Consider the following 14,803-nt stretch of genomic DNA (forward strand, 5'->3'; position numbering starts at 1 on the left):
TGTGTTTTTCTTCTAATTAGGTCCATTTGCTTCAGTTTACATTAAAAAAGTCATTAAAAAGATATGTTTAAAAAAATCTTTGTTGTATGCTATAACATATCGATGTCTGTTCTCGTTACAGCCAGTTTAGGGCAAAATACATGCAGTTTTCTGTTGTCTGCCATTTTGGGTTTTTATGGAATACTCTTCAAGAGGGGTGAAAGACTAAAATATTAATATAAAATCAATGATCTCTAGTGGTATCTTTAAACAATCAAATAATATTAATAATAATAAAATAATATGACATCACCCCTCTTGTAGAATATTCCATAAAAAGTCAAAATGGAAGCCGGCACAAAATTACATGCTTTTTGCCCTATGCGATCTCAGCGAAGTCGATACAGGTGACATGGTTATCATCTAGTATGTGGAATCCATGCCATTGTTTTTTTCAAGATTTCTGTCTGGACAAAATGTGGGTAAAATCTAACGAAAAATAAATTTATTGTAGTTTCTTGTTTCGGACCACCCCAATACATAGGGGCGAAACGACTCATAATGGAGGACGAAACGACTCATTCTAAGGGCGAAATGACTCGGGGCGAACGGGAATAAGGGCGAAACGACTCGGGGGCGAATAGGAATAAGGACGAAACGACCCGGATTCAGTAAAAGGGGAGAACACTCTAACTGACTAGCAGACGAAATCGATCGGGTGTTGTTGATGCTGTCATTTCATTATCGATTTTTGTTAGCATGTTATTGCATTTATTATAATAATTCATCATGTCCAAGACTTGAGTTTGTCGTGGAAGCGATTTGGGGCAAAATGTCTCATTATATGAAGGCCCCCAAGAAATGTTTTTCGAAGAACATTCAGGATTACATAATACGTCCATTGTTGCGACAGAGAGAGACCGGGGAGCTGTGTGATGTGAATTTGTCACTGAACGGACGGACTTTTAACGCCCATAAGGCTATTCTGGCGTTATGGAGTCCATACTTCCTGTCAATGTTTACCTGCGACATGAGGGAGAAGTTAATAAAGGACATAGATTTGTCGGAATCGCTTGTCCTGGAAAATGATAATGTTTTTGGTAGTGTGTTAGATTACATGTACACAGGGTCTCTTACTATTTCGAATGATATAGTCGAGGATATTGTGAAAATCTCAGATTTTCTTCTCATAGACGACATCAAAGAATATTGTAAACAGTTCTATATTGATCTTGGAAATCTGGATCTCTCAAACTGCTTGAGACTGCGATTTCTTGCCGAAGATCACAACATGCCTGAAGTGGCGAATCATGCTCATAAAATGATTGAATCTCGCTTTCATGATCATGTTGTATACCATGAAGATATTTTGGACTTATCACCAGAATATCTTTTCCGTCTGCTTGAAGATGCCAAAGTCGTTCAGCATACAAGCTATGGTGAATTGAAAAAGTTGGTTCAACGATGGGTAGAATATGACAAATCATCACGCCAACATTTTTTACCCGATTTGACAACCTGTATAAAATCGTGGATATTGGATCTTGCTAATGAAGCTTCATACCTTGGCAGAGAAATGTCCACCAGTGATATAATGAGAAGATCAATGGAGGGTTCCTTTACTCGTTCTGTTGAAGGAGCCATTTCAACATCCATTCATGACCCTACAATGCCAGACAATGGGAATTCTGTTTCTTGGAAAGACAAACTGAATGGTTCAGAATCGGGTACACCATGCATTTTGACAGTGGTTTGCAATCAAGGTCTGAAATTCTTAAAAATATTGGTGTACAGCCTGGTTGAACAAAAGTGGTTTCATTTCCCACTTACTGGTGAAAAAATATTGCAGAATATTCCTTTGCGGCAAACAGTTTGCAGCATGCTCATAACAAACAACAAACTGTTCATGTACTTGTGTTCTAGCTTTCCGTACCCCACCGATATGCTCAAGATCAACATTCTTGTGACTGATCTGTTGACATGGCAGCCATCCTTATTCTCATTTCGGACGATGGATTTCTATAATCCCACCTACAGAACAACACTGACAAATTTCCGTACAGCCCCTCCAGTCATGGTTCACTGCAACAATCAGCTGTATGTCATTGGAAACAAAGAAGGTGCTGGCCACTTGTTTGTGTGTAACTTGGCAAACCGGCAGTACTCCTGCTTCCAGATACCAGGGTCACGCTTCATTAGTCTTGCAAGAGGTACCGTCAAAGACAAGAGACACATCTTCCTTTGGTACAGACACAGAACGGGACCTTCAGAAGAATTTTGCATCAAGAAATCTGTGGGTTTTGCAGTCTTTGACACCAGAACAAAAATCTTCAATTCTTTTGAGGTTCCTCCACCAAATATTCCATACGACGATTTTGTGAAACCTTACGTGATGTGTGTCAGAGACAACACAGTGTTCATTTACCATCCAGGCCAACCGGCTCTCATCTTGGATGAAGTGCGCAGCAAATGGGTGGTCTCAATGAGAAGGATCTCAATTCCAAATGCAGATTTCACCGCCGATGTTCAGGCATATGGGTTTGAGTTGCTTGTCCCAACTGATGAAAGCATATTTATCTTGAACAACGAATTGCCATACACAACCACAATGCATGAAGTCTCAGAGAAGTATCCGTGTTCTATGGCACACATCCCTCCTCCCATTGACAACATATCAGTTGTGGCGCTGGGTCACATTCCCAAGATGTCTTTGCAATCTTTGGAGAAGTGTGATCACTATGATGATGCTTATGCAAGTGCTCTTCATGTTGCAATGCAGTATTCTGACTGCGACACCGATGATAGCGATGAATCAAACTGTGAAGATCAGACCTCAGACAACGACTTTGAATATGATGAAGATATTTATGACTATGACTATGAACTGGATATTGCCAGTGGATTTGAATTCTAAATTGGTGAGAACTGGACATCAAACTGTGTATGGAGTTTTTGCACTCATGCTCATAAAACAGGTTTGCTTGTTTAGTGGCAGTCCTCAAAATGACAAAACATTTAAGTTACTCATAGGAGTAACAAATATTGTCAACTTTCTTTTGACTGCCTGTGCAGAGAAATACTAATATTTTTGTTGTTCAGACTGGGTGAAGATTTGTACTTAACTATGGAGATTTAGCTACAACTCAATCTTGAATTGATGGTGCATTAATTTTCAACCATTTTAATTTCAAATGTACGTTGTGACACTTTCAGTTATTGATGATTTGTACTTAACTATGGAGATTTAGCTACAACTCAATCTTGAATTGATGGTGCATTAATTTTCAACCATTTTAATTTCAAATGTACGTTGTGACACTTTCAATTACTGATGAGTAACGAAAAGAAAAAGTTGGTATTGTTTAATATATACTGCCCTATTAAGCTTTTGAATCTTGGATGTTAAAGTTAGCTTTTCTGTCATTTTGATAATGGGGGAATAAGTGGGGTAGGGAATACTAGCAAATATTTCTGAACACAAATTCCAAACTGTAAGAAATTAACATGACTGAACAATATTTTCTGTTAAAACTTTTGATCACAACAATTTCTTAACCTCTGAAAAGAAACCACCAATGGTTAACATAGTTGTACGCTTGAAAGAGTTAGCTGTCCCATCATAATTTCTTTCACCTTCATATTTTGGTTTAAATTTTCTCAACTTGCCATTACTTGTACATAGTCTCTTTTTTCAGTGCAGCTTTTTGTGTACCAATTAATTAATTTTTCATGAAATTGCCCAATTTTTTTTCAGCAATGATCTATTTTATTAACCACAAGCAATGAGTAGCACACAGAAAAGATGTTATTTAGATTTTTATGAAGATCAGTGAACATAGCATCATTTTAAAAATATCAATAAAATATTTATATACCTCTAAACACACCACTTGATCTACTACACGCTAGATGTCCACTAAAGACTCAATGTCTGCAGTACTAAAAACACAGCTCAAATCATTTGCATCTAACAACAGGGAAGGAAATGTTTTATTTAACCACGCGCTCAACACACTTTAATTACGGTTATATGGCATGAGACATATGGTTAAGGACCACACATATTGAGAGAGGAAACCTGCTGTCACCACTTCATGAACTACTCTTTCCGATTACCAGCAAGGGATCTTTTATATGTACCATCCCACAGACAGGATAGTACATACCACAGCCTTTGTTACACCAGTTTGCGGAGCACTGGCTGGAATGAGAAATAGCCTAATGGGTCCCCCGATGGGGTTCGATCCTAGACCGATTGCACATTAAACAAAAGCTTTACCAGTGGGCTATGTCCCACCCCTCTAACAACAGGGCTCGAACTTAACGACGCCAATTGCCGTTGTTGAGATGTAAATTGCTGTAGGTCAATTTTTAGTGAAAAATATTTGTTATTAACCTCCCTCCTGCATGCGGCTTGTGAAAATGTGAATGGCCGTAAAATGAAAATCTGTCGAGACTTGAGAATTAAGTTTTTTTCACAACTTGAGATGAAATAATAAGTAACAAAATTACATTTTTCTATAAGATATTTATTACATACATTTTCACAAGACCATTGTAGTTATAAGGCTATGTCCAAAACTAGATGTGCCAAATTAAACAATATTTGGATAAATGTTCAGTGTTTGTATAAATGTTTTTAAGTTTAGGAAAGTTAAAGTTTGTTTTGTTTAACGACACCACAAGAGCACATTGATTTATTAATCATTGCCTATTGGATGTCAAACATTTAGTAATTTAGAGAGGAAACCCACTTCATTTTTCCATTAGTAGCAAGTGATCTTTTATATACACTATCCCACAGACAGGATAGTACATACCATGGCCTTTGATATACCAGTCGTGGTGTACTGGCTGTAACGAGAAATAGCCCAATGGGCCCACTGACTATACATCAAGTGAACGCTTTACCACTGGGGTATGTCGCGCCCCTTAAGTTTAGAAAAGATGCAGTTGATTTAACTGTCCAGTTTAGGCATTAATATTCCAATGTATCAAAGGCAAGGTATGTGCTATTCTGTCTGTGGGATGCTGCATAACAAAAAAATCCCTTGCTACTAATGGAAAAATGTAACAGGTTTCCTCTCCAAGACTGTAAAAATTACCGTATGTTTGACATTCAATAGCCAATGATTAATAAATCAATGTGTTCTAGTGGTGTCGTTAAACAAAACAAACAAATTTTAATATTCCAATTTATTTCACAAATTAATTACCAGTAGGTATACTATTCTTTGAATGTAAAATATCACAATTTTTGCCAGAAAGATTTTTACATTGTTTATAGACACAATAAATATTATCTAATAAACTGTTTGTTAAAAATTGTTTTAAAATGCAGGTAAAAATCAAATTGTACAAGTATGAATGGTTTCTGTGGTATTAAATAAATCACAGTAAATGTTCAATGAAAGGTTCACTGATTGAAACATATTTTATTGATTTTTAAAGAACAAATGGATTACACACAAGTTACACAACTTACTAGGCCTTCTCCAAAATACATACATATTACGACAGTAATATATTTTTGCAATTTAAATATGAACAGAAATAAGTATTATTGAGAAAAGAAAGAATAAAGGAAACAGAAAACCCCCAGACGCAATACAGTTTTCTATGTGTTCGATAATTTAGACAGCAGGTTTGATAAAAAAAACCCCACAAAATACAAACAAGGCATCGCAATGATTACATAATGGCTACACAAATAATAATAGCAATAAAATAAATAAATAGTAATAATTTTAAAGATCCATACTTTATTTACTACTTAAGGGAAATGTTTTGTTTCATTTATATACTTATGTACCTGAAAAAATATTTCTTTATTGTCTGCTTCACTTAAAGGTTCATAATAACCATTGCACTGAAAATAATACTTGTTTGTAAATGTGCTGCACCACCTTTTTACATTTATACTTTTCACTGAAAATAATACTTGTTTGTAAATGTGCTGCACCACCTTTTTACATTTATACTTTTCACTGAAAATAATACTTGTTTGTAAATGTGCTGCACCACCTTTTTACATTTATACTTTTCACTGAAAATAATACTTGTTTGTAAATGTGCTGCACCACCTTTTTACATTTATACTTTTCACTGAAAATAATACTTGTTTGTAAATGTGCTGCACCACCTTTTTACATTTATACTTTTCACGTCAATCACATGTCAAAATGCAGACTAGCAAACTGTAGATAGACTAAAACAAACTTTATAGTCTGAATAAATTTTCCTAGTCAACAGTCTGCATTTGTCACCCGACATTTCATATCAATTGTGTTGTGTATTACTTTGGAAAATGTCTGTACATCAAAATTAGGTTATATATTGGCAACAAACTTTTATAGTACTTTGGAATATGTCTGTACATCAAAATTAGGTTATATATTAGCAACAAACTTTTATATCCATGTTACATGGACATTTTATAGACGATTCTTATACATATGATGACGCTTACACATATATATGTGTGTGAACTTAGAATATTTTTACATTACTTTTGGGTATAATCATATATGAAAATGTAATAAAAACTGAATACAGTTGATAATCATATATGAAAATGTAATAAAAACTGAATACAGTTGATGTTTTTTGTTTGTTTTTAATACAAGATGTCATAAAGCTATAAACTAAAGCGCATTGTTACTAATTTAAGTCAGAAAATGTATTATTAACTCAAATGGATTTTCGTTTTCTTAAAGGAAGGGCATTTGGCCTGGTATGCATATTCAACGATATATAATGCACATTATTGCTTAATATCAACAAGTATAATCGTATAGTTAATTAATAAAACGGTTAAATGTGGCGGCTATTATATATAACGGGCGCAGCCATTTTGTACCATCTCGGTGAGTACACCCTCTGGCGAGCTGGTGGTTAAATAATACTTAACGCGTAACGTCAGGAATGAGCCTTAGAACTAGAGAAACACAATCTACCTGGTTTTTGCGGGATGATAAATAGTCACACATTGCAATGTTTTGTAATAATACACATCCCAGTAAGCCAGCAATAAGTATATCCAGCACTATATATATTATTTTTCAATACAAAATAAAATACCATTGTCAAAGTGGCTACACAACAAGTCGAAATAATTAACAATGTTTTGTCCATGCATTAACCTACGTACTGAAATGATACACGGAGTGTTTTCTTAGTTAATTGGTCTATGCTGTTAGTTCCTTCTACCTGTGATTCCTGATTGGCAGGTGTGTATTTGATTAGTAACCAGACGAGCCAATTAATTGACGCTGTCTAGACAAAAATACATACCGGTATTGTGGAATGTTACCTGTCGCCCCTAAAATGGTAATGGACATGGTTTATTACTGTAAATAGTTCTGTAAAACTTAATTAAGTAGACTTCCATCTAAAAAACCAGAACTGACCAATTACGTAGTCCCAAAGAAAAGAAAATGATCACTTGGGCGTCGTTTTTGCTACAACGTAGCATATCAATAGGCCTAATAGTGTACATTTTTCCTTTGGATTATTTCACAGAGAAAAATACTGTAACCCCATTTTGTTCTGTTAATGCAACTTGAAATATATTTAGTTAAATAGTTTATTATATTATTATGTCATTTATGCTGTTTTACAAGTCAGGTTGATCAAAGAGAAGCGCCTTGTCGAAAATTACTGCTTTTGTTTACACTGTACATACAGGAGCTGATGTCACTTCGACTCAAGCTATCCCACCGGATGTCACAAAAACGAAACAAAATGGCTGCACCCAGTTAGCAGGAATAATCATGTTTTTTTATTAACTCTAAAATTACGCGTTTTTCATTTGCTAAAGTGTCATTATGTGTTGGTGGTCCGGGTATGCATCTTTCCAACACGTAAGGCTCTTGTTTGAGTTGACTCTACCTTTAATGTATCACTGTTTTAAAACATAGCAACAGATATGTGTGTTATATAAAGGCAGTTGACTTTATAAGTTAAAAAAGACCTGTTCATTTAAGCTGTAATGTTTATATATTGCATTAGGAAAAGTTTTAACATACAGGTAGTAAGGTAAGATTGTTGCTTTAATACAGACAGAATATCTCACCTCGTAAACCTAATACACCTACATTGTGTATATACATGTATATTTACTGTATTTTCCTCATGTAGTGTAAGTACTTTTTTCTTTCTTTTTTAATAAAAAAGTAAAGTAAAGTGATGTTCACATCATACATAACAACCAATATTTGCTAAAAACGTTTGGGGATTATAAACTAAGAACTGCCAAGTTAAGAGTTTACTGTATTTATTTCTTATAAAAAGTTGTCCATGTTATAAAAGGTTGTAACTTCTCTTGAAAGTCTTTATTCTATTGTATAACTTGTAATTGCTTGTAAAAATTGGGGGAGGGGGTAACCCAGGTTAAACCGTAATATCTTTACTCCATTATAGAGGTTGCAGTGGTTGTTTGTTTACATTCACTTCTAATAAAACATTAAAATCTTGTAAAAATTAAAAATCTAAAGGAAAAATACAGGCAAATTGAACAGGACCACATATGAATGTAAATATATTTTTGGATATGGTTTTCTTCTATTTCAGAAAGAGTACTGCTAATATGTCATCAAACAGTTTTATTATTTTTCTTGGGACAAACATACAAACTAAACAGCAATTGTAAAAATCTGCAAGAATTGTATGTATATATCTGTGTACCCTTGGATATATTTCAGAACATAATAAGTGTTCAATTCAGTCTTGGTATACAGTAGTTCTTCTTATAGTTAAACTACCCTTGAAACTATACTGAACAAAATGGAAAACTTGACACACATTATTTGTCCTCTGATAACCTCACAACGATATGTATGTTCATTAATGCAGACATTTGTCGATGGGAGGGATGTGATAAAGAGCAAAACACAATAAGCCATCACAATGTTTAATTGTGTAACATGTTATGGCTTGGAATGTTGAAGGGGGGTCCAAATCAACGTTCACATGATTTCAGATGAACGCATTATGCAGTGTCAGTATCGCGTGTGACCTCGCTGGGCTTGGATAACTACCCAACACTGTCTTTCTCATGGATCTCAGCGATCGTGTGAAACACTGAACCGGAAGTCGCCTCCATTCAGCCACCAGCGCCTGCAGTGTCTGAGGCGCGTTAACACGGTTTCTGGCACATCTTCCGAGCTCATCCCAGACATGTTCAATTTGATTCATGTCGGGTGATCGGACTGGCCAAGCCATGACTGGGATACCGGCATTTTGAAGAAAGTTCCGTGTTAATGCCGCTGTGTCGGGGGTTGCGTTATCATGTTGAAAGGTCAACCCAGGCCCATGGTTATGGATGAATGGCACCAGCACCGGCCTAAGCACTTGGTCGCAGTAGACTTGGGCAGTCATGTTCCCCTGGATGACGACAAGCCTTGACCTTTCATTGCTGGTGAATGCTCCCCACACCATCACGCTTCCTCCGCCGAAACGGTTGACTTCTTTGACACAGCACTGACGTTCACCACGTCTTCGCTGCGCCCTTATTCTGCCATCGGCGAAAATCATTGTGAATCGGGATTCGTCGCTAAAGACCACTGTGTTCCATTGCCTCTGAGTGAATCCGACATGATATCTCGTCCACAGAAGTCGCTGTTGACGATGTAAACTGGTAAGAATGGGACTGAAGTATGGCCTTCGGGCTCTCAGTCCAGCGGTGCACAGTCAGTTCCTGATGGTCTGAGCGGTTACCCTCCCTCCCAGGAACACCCTGCTAGTGGAAGTTGCTGTCGTAAAGCGGTCACGGAGATGACATAAACGGATGTACCGGTCCTCCCTCTGTGACGTCATACGCCGAGGACCTGGTTGGGTGCGATCTGCAACTGACCCAGTTTGATGAAGACGGGTCCTCAGGTTATTTATTGTTTGTCTGCTGCAACCAAACGCACGTGCCACGACCGTCACGGACTGCCCTCCGTCTAGACGCCCTATGGCACGATTTCGTTCTTCATTTGACAATCTCGGCATTTCCAATAGCAACAAATTCAGTAGCGAAAGTGTGTTTTTCCAAGTGATGTGACGACAGGCTACAAGTTTCAATCGATTTGGGACGCGAAATGCAATTCGTGCCAATTCTGCACGTGCAAAACATGATTTCCATCAATTTGACCCGGCACATGCGCTCACGTGTTTCGCAAGCAATCTGATCAGCTTGTTGGCAAGCTAGTGTCAAGGTAGTAATAATTCGCTCGCTAAAATTTGATGAATGGCCGAGTTCCTTTTTATAAATGTATTTTCAAACTGTAAAGTTTTCCATTTTGTTCAGTATATGTAATTTCTGTTGCACTTGCACAAGTGTTTTGTGCAAAAATGAGTTACGATGTTGTCATTTGTGTTTTATATCTTTAGCTGTACATTGTGACTGAACTTTAGGTCAATGTCTGTATTAGCTGATAAATCCAGGGATGGAGAAAATTCAACTGAAAAAAAAAAGAAGAGTAGAATTAAAAATACAAATTATCAAATGTAAATGAAACCAGGCAAAATGCCTGCAGAAGAAAATCAATGATTCACAGTGTAAAATATTTGACAAAGTTATAGTATATTGATGTGTCCATTCACTGACAAAATGGTTTTTAGGTTCCACTTGGCTCTGGGGTGGAGAGTCAGGGTTTTCCCGTGGCAAAAATTATTGAAATTAATTTTTAAAATACTAAATGGAATTATTTACTAATGTACGTAGTACACGCAAATATACACTTAAAATAAACAAAAAGAATCTTCAAATGTTTGTAAAGAAAGATAAATCAGAATAACAGGTTTTCTTCTTGAGGAAAGGAAATCAAACTGCCTTACCTCTAACACTTAAACTGACAACATAAACAACATTTTACTGAGTCTGTTTGTATGTTCTGCTTACCTGCCCTAAATATGTAGTAAGATCCTTTAAGGTCTTTGTTCTGTGTGGTGAACATGGTGAGGGTTTTGATGCACTGTACAGTGTGAGGACATCGGCTTTCAACAGAGCTCCTGAAAGAGCTCCCACTACAGCTGGCTCACCAGTCACGTTTATCACAGGATTAGCTGAAGAAAACAAAATTCATAAGTTTTAAAAAAAGTTTCTTTTGTTTAATGACACTACTAGAGCACACTGATTTATTAATCATCAGCTACTGGATGTCAAACATTTGGTACTTTTGATATAGAACCATCCCATAGACATGATAGCACATACCACAGCCTTTTATATACCAGTTGTGGTGTACTGGCTGGAGCTAGAAATGGCCTAATGGGTCCACCGACGGGGATTAATCCCAGACTGACTGTGCATCAAAAGAGTGCTTTACCATGGCTGTGTCCCACCCCACAAAATTCAAAACCATCCAGCATTCTATTCTACCATGGGACCAAATGTAGACAGTGATAGGTCATCTGAGATGCTATGGGGTGTAGAATTAATCAATATCAGTTCTCTTCACTGTTACAGTAAACATTAAAAATTTTTTGTTTAATGCCCTATTAGAGCACATCGATTAATCACTGGTTACTGTATGTCAAACATTTGAAATTATTCTGAAACATGGTATGCTAAAAAAAAGCAGCAACGGATCTTTTGTGGCATTTACAATAGCCTTTGATATACCAGTCATGGGACATTGGTTGGGATGAAGAGGATCAATATTACAACTGAAGCACCTCAGCCAATCCTCCAACTGACAGCTGAATCCCACTCTGCTACATTAAAGACCATGGTATGTGTCTACTAATTTGGGAAAGTGCAAATAAAAAATTCCTTTCTACATTTTGTTAAGAATAGTTTATGTGGCAGTGGTAGATTTCGTCTCTCATTATCTAGACCAACTGTTGAAAGAACCTTATGTTACCCACCAAACAGCAATAGTTTAACATGTGCCGAGGTGTTATTGAACATACATTCCTTTTCTTTCCTTTCCATTCTACACAAGTCGTCAGTACTCCATCCCAAACTGCATTTCTTTACGTCCAAGTTTCAAGTACATATTTAACAAATTCCATTTCTATCTGAAACTTCAGATCCATTAAAAATTTGGAGAAAACTTTAAGTGTTTTCTCTTTTATAGAGATATTACCTGTCCTCAAAACAAGTGCATCCCCCCCCCCCCCCCCCCAAGTGGACCCCCCCGATCATCCCAACAGATAATGGGATGGCCTAAATCTTCTACAGCATGCTCCCTTGTAGTTCCGGTCATGTGACTATAGCTTCCTTCTTTTTCACTGAGCGCATCATACGGATGACGGGAAGCGGAGAGGCACGGGTGGGAATAAACCCTTGAGGACAGGTAATATCTCTATAAAAGAGAAAACACTTAAAGTTTTCTCCATTTCTTTTCAATATTATCGGTCCTCAAAACAAGTGCAGCATTCAACAGATGGTGGTGGGTACCAAATCCGAAGATGCTCTTAAAAACTCCCAGAGACTGGAGGAAGACTTACCAGTGGAAGAGTTAGGCCAACCATAAAGACCCCTCTTCCAAGGGATGCCCGTCACAGCCCAATGCAGGTGATGTTAGGAACAACAACCGGAAAGGCGGCATCCGTCAGCAGTGGCAAGCCCGACACCAAGAAACCAACAGGAACTGGAGACGGAAGCCACATCATATGCAGGTTCTGACAGGGTGAGAAGACGTAGCCACCAGGGATGCAGGTATTAGGTAACCTCCCAACATATTGAAGTGTTATTAAAAATAACGACCAACAACATTGTATGGGTGCATCCATCAGAACACTGAACTAAATAGGCCCCTGAGTGTTTTCTGACCAGTACACCAAAAACCTGTTAGTCCAGTTAGGAAACATAATACCAAATGCAGATTGTGCAAAGGAAAATGTTATCCAGACAAAAGTTCCGGCACCAGTACGTGAAAGGTGCAAAAGAACAAATGTCTCAGCAGTCCTCAGCTGTCGATTCGAATCACATCTCGGTGTGTAGCCTAGAATCCAACAGCAACCCTCAATGGCGACGAGGACGGCTAGTGTTCACCAGTGTCAGCGCAGCCACCACAGGACCCAGATGATGGAAGCCCTCGACATCCTCAGTGGAGACGTCCCTCAGGTAAGAGTTAACAAGATGGAGTCCGTCGCTCAGAAACAGCCAGTGAGTATGTGCTGGATAGGAGTGTTTGCAAAGACATGGTGGCGGCCAGTGCACGCAGTTCATGCGGGTTTGAGGCAGAATGTGCAGGCAAACCTGCAGTCTGGTACGCCGACAGAATCGTAGATCCAATCCAAGGAGCCACAGTATTCTTGGTAATGACTGTTAAGTGCGTCTGGTGACAGGAAAGGAACAACCTTGAATGGCATTGGCTAACGAGCGAGTCCTTTCAATATAGTGGTTCAGAGCTCGAACAGGACACAACGCCAAGACTTCAGTATCAGCTGGACCCAGGATGGACGATAACTCTTGGACCACATACGTTCGTGGTGGTTAATCAGGAAGCTGATTCTTCGCCACAAAGTTCATGAGGAACCCCAAGGTAACCGACTTGCATTCACAGTGAAACCGAACTAGGTCCACATCCAAGGCATGTAGTTCAGAAACATGAGGAGCTGTTGGGAACCCCAACAAGAAGACAATCGTCCGAGTAACAGCTTTCAAGGAGGACTCTTTCATCGGCTCATAGGGTACCACAGTCAAGGACCTCAAAACCAGATTCAAGACCCACTTCAGAGGATGAAGCGATGAACTTGATCTTCTGATTGAAACCCATGAATCATCTTATGGATCTCCGGGATAGCAGATAACTTCGTACCAGTAGCAGGATCACGGACAGTAGCGAAGACCGAGACGTAACCCGCAATTGTTGAGCCCTACACCAGGATATCAGTCAGACGAGGCACAAGAACGGAGTTGATGCTGCAGGCACCATCAGACATTGTACGCCGCAGTAGGAGATGATCGATGAGCGTCAGAATTGCCGCAGTAGACTGACAAGAAAAACCCTGCTTCGTCAGACCTATGGCAATAAGATCCATGCGTGTAGCCGGCAGAAGCGTGGTTGCGGATGGTAGAGCTGAGATGTGGGATGCAGCAGCAGATGAACCCACTCTGGCAGAGGCAGCGAATGTACATCGGTGCGAACAACAGCAGACAGCAGTATTGTTGAAACCACTGTAGCACCCTGGGCAGCAGGATCAGAAGTGGGAAGGCATATGCACCCATCTGATCCCAGCTGATGGTGAGAGCATCTAGGTCGATGGCATCTGGATCTGGAACTGGCGACACAGACCCGAAGTTGAATGTTGAACTTCGTAGCGAACAGGTCGATGTGTCCAGAGACGCTCGCACACCCATCGAAAAGCCTCCGGATGTAGCATCCACTCGGTTGATTGAGGAGATGACAGCCGGGATAAATAGACTGCTAGGAGGTTGGAGACCAATGGAATATGTCGTGCACAGAACTGCAGAGGCACATCGTTCACCAAGTCTAACAGGCGAAACGTCAGCTGCAGAAGACTGCTGGAGTGTGCCGCCCTGTCGACTGATGTAAGCCACCACGGTCATACTGTCTGTGACCACCATAAGAGTTGCTCCAATCAACTGTTGATGCCAGAAGGATGACGTATAGCACGGCTGCTTCTGGAGACCACAACCCGGACAATGTCTGGTCATTGAGGTGATGCATCGGCGAACAGATGATGAGTCGCCTGGAATGGCCACAAAGAAACTCCGTCGAAGACGTTCGCCTGGCATTGCCACCATCAGGGACTGGACTGCAGGGCGACTGGTAACCGGATCAGCAATTAGTACTGAATGCATGGATTCAGAAACAACTGGATACGGCGAAGCTGGAGTCGACCTCTAAGCGTCAAATGTTGCGCC

The 14,803-nt window shown here is 39.0% G+C and overlaps 2 protein-coding genes across 2 annotated transcripts in view; one reads left to right on the forward strand and one right to left on the reverse strand.

Moving 5' to 3' along the window:
- Positions 1 to 701: 701 nt before the first annotated feature.
- Positions 702 to 4,063, forward strand: LOC121372025. The gene has a single exon (XM_041498270.1). It carries the CDS (start codon positions 707 to 709, stop codon positions 2,891 to 2,893), a length of 2,187 nt encoding a protein of 728 aa, XP_041354204.1. The 5' UTR covers positions 702 to 706; the 3' UTR covers positions 2,894 to 4,063.
- Positions 4,064 to 10,289: 6,226 nt separating this feature from the next.
- LOC121369794 (thyroid adenoma-associated protein homolog) overlaps positions 10,290 to 14,803 on the reverse strand; it is a 49,643-nt gene continuing 45,129 nt past the window's right edge. Inside the window, exons 31-32 of the mRNA XM_041494868.1 lie at positions 10,865 to 11,028; positions 10,290 to 10,424 (exon numbers count right to left, since the gene is read on the reverse strand). Coding sequence (XP_041350802.1) covers positions 10,374 to 10,424; positions 10,865 to 11,028 — 215 coding nt within the window. The 3' untranslated portion in view covers positions 10,290 to 10,373. The remainder of the gene's footprint in view (positions 10,425 to 10,864; positions 11,029 to 14,803) is intronic.

The sequence above is a fragment of the Gigantopelta aegis genome, chromosome 4 (genome assembly GCF_016097555.1).
Source record: "Gigantopelta aegis isolate Gae_Host chromosome 4, Gae_host_genome, whole genome shotgun sequence".
Lineage (NCBI taxonomy): Eukaryota > Metazoa > Mollusca > Gastropoda > Neomphalida > Peltospiridae > Gigantopelta > Gigantopelta aegis.